At 68.6% G+C, this 1,029-nt stretch overlaps 1 protein-coding gene across 1 annotated transcript in view; it reads right to left on the bottom strand.

Annotated features, from left to right (window-relative positions):
* PLXNB2 (plexin B2) overlaps positions 1-1,029 on the bottom strand; it is a 61,180-nt gene that overhangs the window by 53,986 nt on the left and 6,165 nt on the right. The window contains exons 4-5 of the mRNA XM_015568718.1: positions 442-1,027; positions 6-74 (exon numbers count right to left, since the gene is read on the bottom strand). Coding sequence (XP_015424204.1) covers positions 6-74; positions 442-1,027 — 655 coding nt within the window. The remainder of the gene's footprint in view (positions 1-5; positions 75-441; positions 1,028-1,029) is intronic.

Raw genomic sequence — 1,029 nt, forward strand, 5'->3', positions numbered from 1 at the left:
GCGACGAGCCCCTTGCGGCTGCCCAGGGGGTAGGGCAGGTGCTCCGAGCCACACAGGAAGCTCTCGCCGGCACCCTGCAGACGATGGCGTCAACGGTGGGTCCAGACACCCCCGACCTGAGGAGGCCTCTCCCCACAGGGGCCCCCCAGCACTTGGTGGCCCCACACACGTCCCGAGTACGAGGACTGTGCAGGCAGGGACCCCAACTGCATGCTCGCTGCCGGATGGTGCACGGGCCTGGCCCTGGCGGTGTCACCACACCTGTGCGGGCACACCTGCCACCGGGCTGCAGAGACAGCACACGCGTGTGCACTCTCACGGCCCCCTCCCAAGCAGGTGAGGGCTTGGACACGCCAGCCAGCACATGGCAGCAGCACACAGGCCCACGAGGACGCCTGGGGCTTGAGCCCGGGGGGCACCCTGCTGAGGCCACGTACGTACCAGGCCCTGGCCACCACACTGGATCTCGCCGTGGAAGGGCTTGTAGAAGTCGTCGGGGCTGCTCTGCGGGTCGCCCATGTAGCAGGCGTTGCGGATGTCCTTTATCTTCTCGTGGATCTCATCCAGCGGGAACAGGCAGAGGCCGGCCCGGGGCCCCCCGCCTGCCCGGTCCTCTCTGGTGAAGACGGCGTAGAGCACCTTGCCGGCGCCCGCGGTGGCGGCGGAGGCGGCCAGGCAGGTGCTGAAGGGGGTGGGCGGGCCCCCGGGGTCCAGGCACTGCAACTCCATCTCCAGGTAGGAGTAGTAGTAGGGGTCCTGCTTGCACATGCGGGCCAGCAGCGTGCGGCTGCGCAGCGGGTGCTTGTCCTGCTGGTTGAAGACGAAGAAGACGTAGAGGCTGTCCTCGAAGGCCGCCACGAACTCCTGCGTGTTGGTGGACAGGTAGCCGGCCTTGTAGGTGGCGTGGTCGGTGTAGGCCTCGAAGGCCTCCCTGCCCGCCACGCGGTCCAGCAGCCGGGTGCTCACGATGACGCCGTTGTCGTACGGGCCGTTGCCTTTGCCCACGAACAGCATGCGCTGCTCGCCGCC

The sequence above is a fragment of the Myotis davidii genome, unplaced genomic scaffold, assembly GCF_000327345.1.
Source record: "Myotis davidii unplaced genomic scaffold, ASM32734v1 scaffold845, whole genome shotgun sequence".
Classification (NCBI taxonomy): Eukaryota; Metazoa; Chordata; class Mammalia; order Chiroptera; family Vespertilionidae; genus Myotis; species Myotis davidii.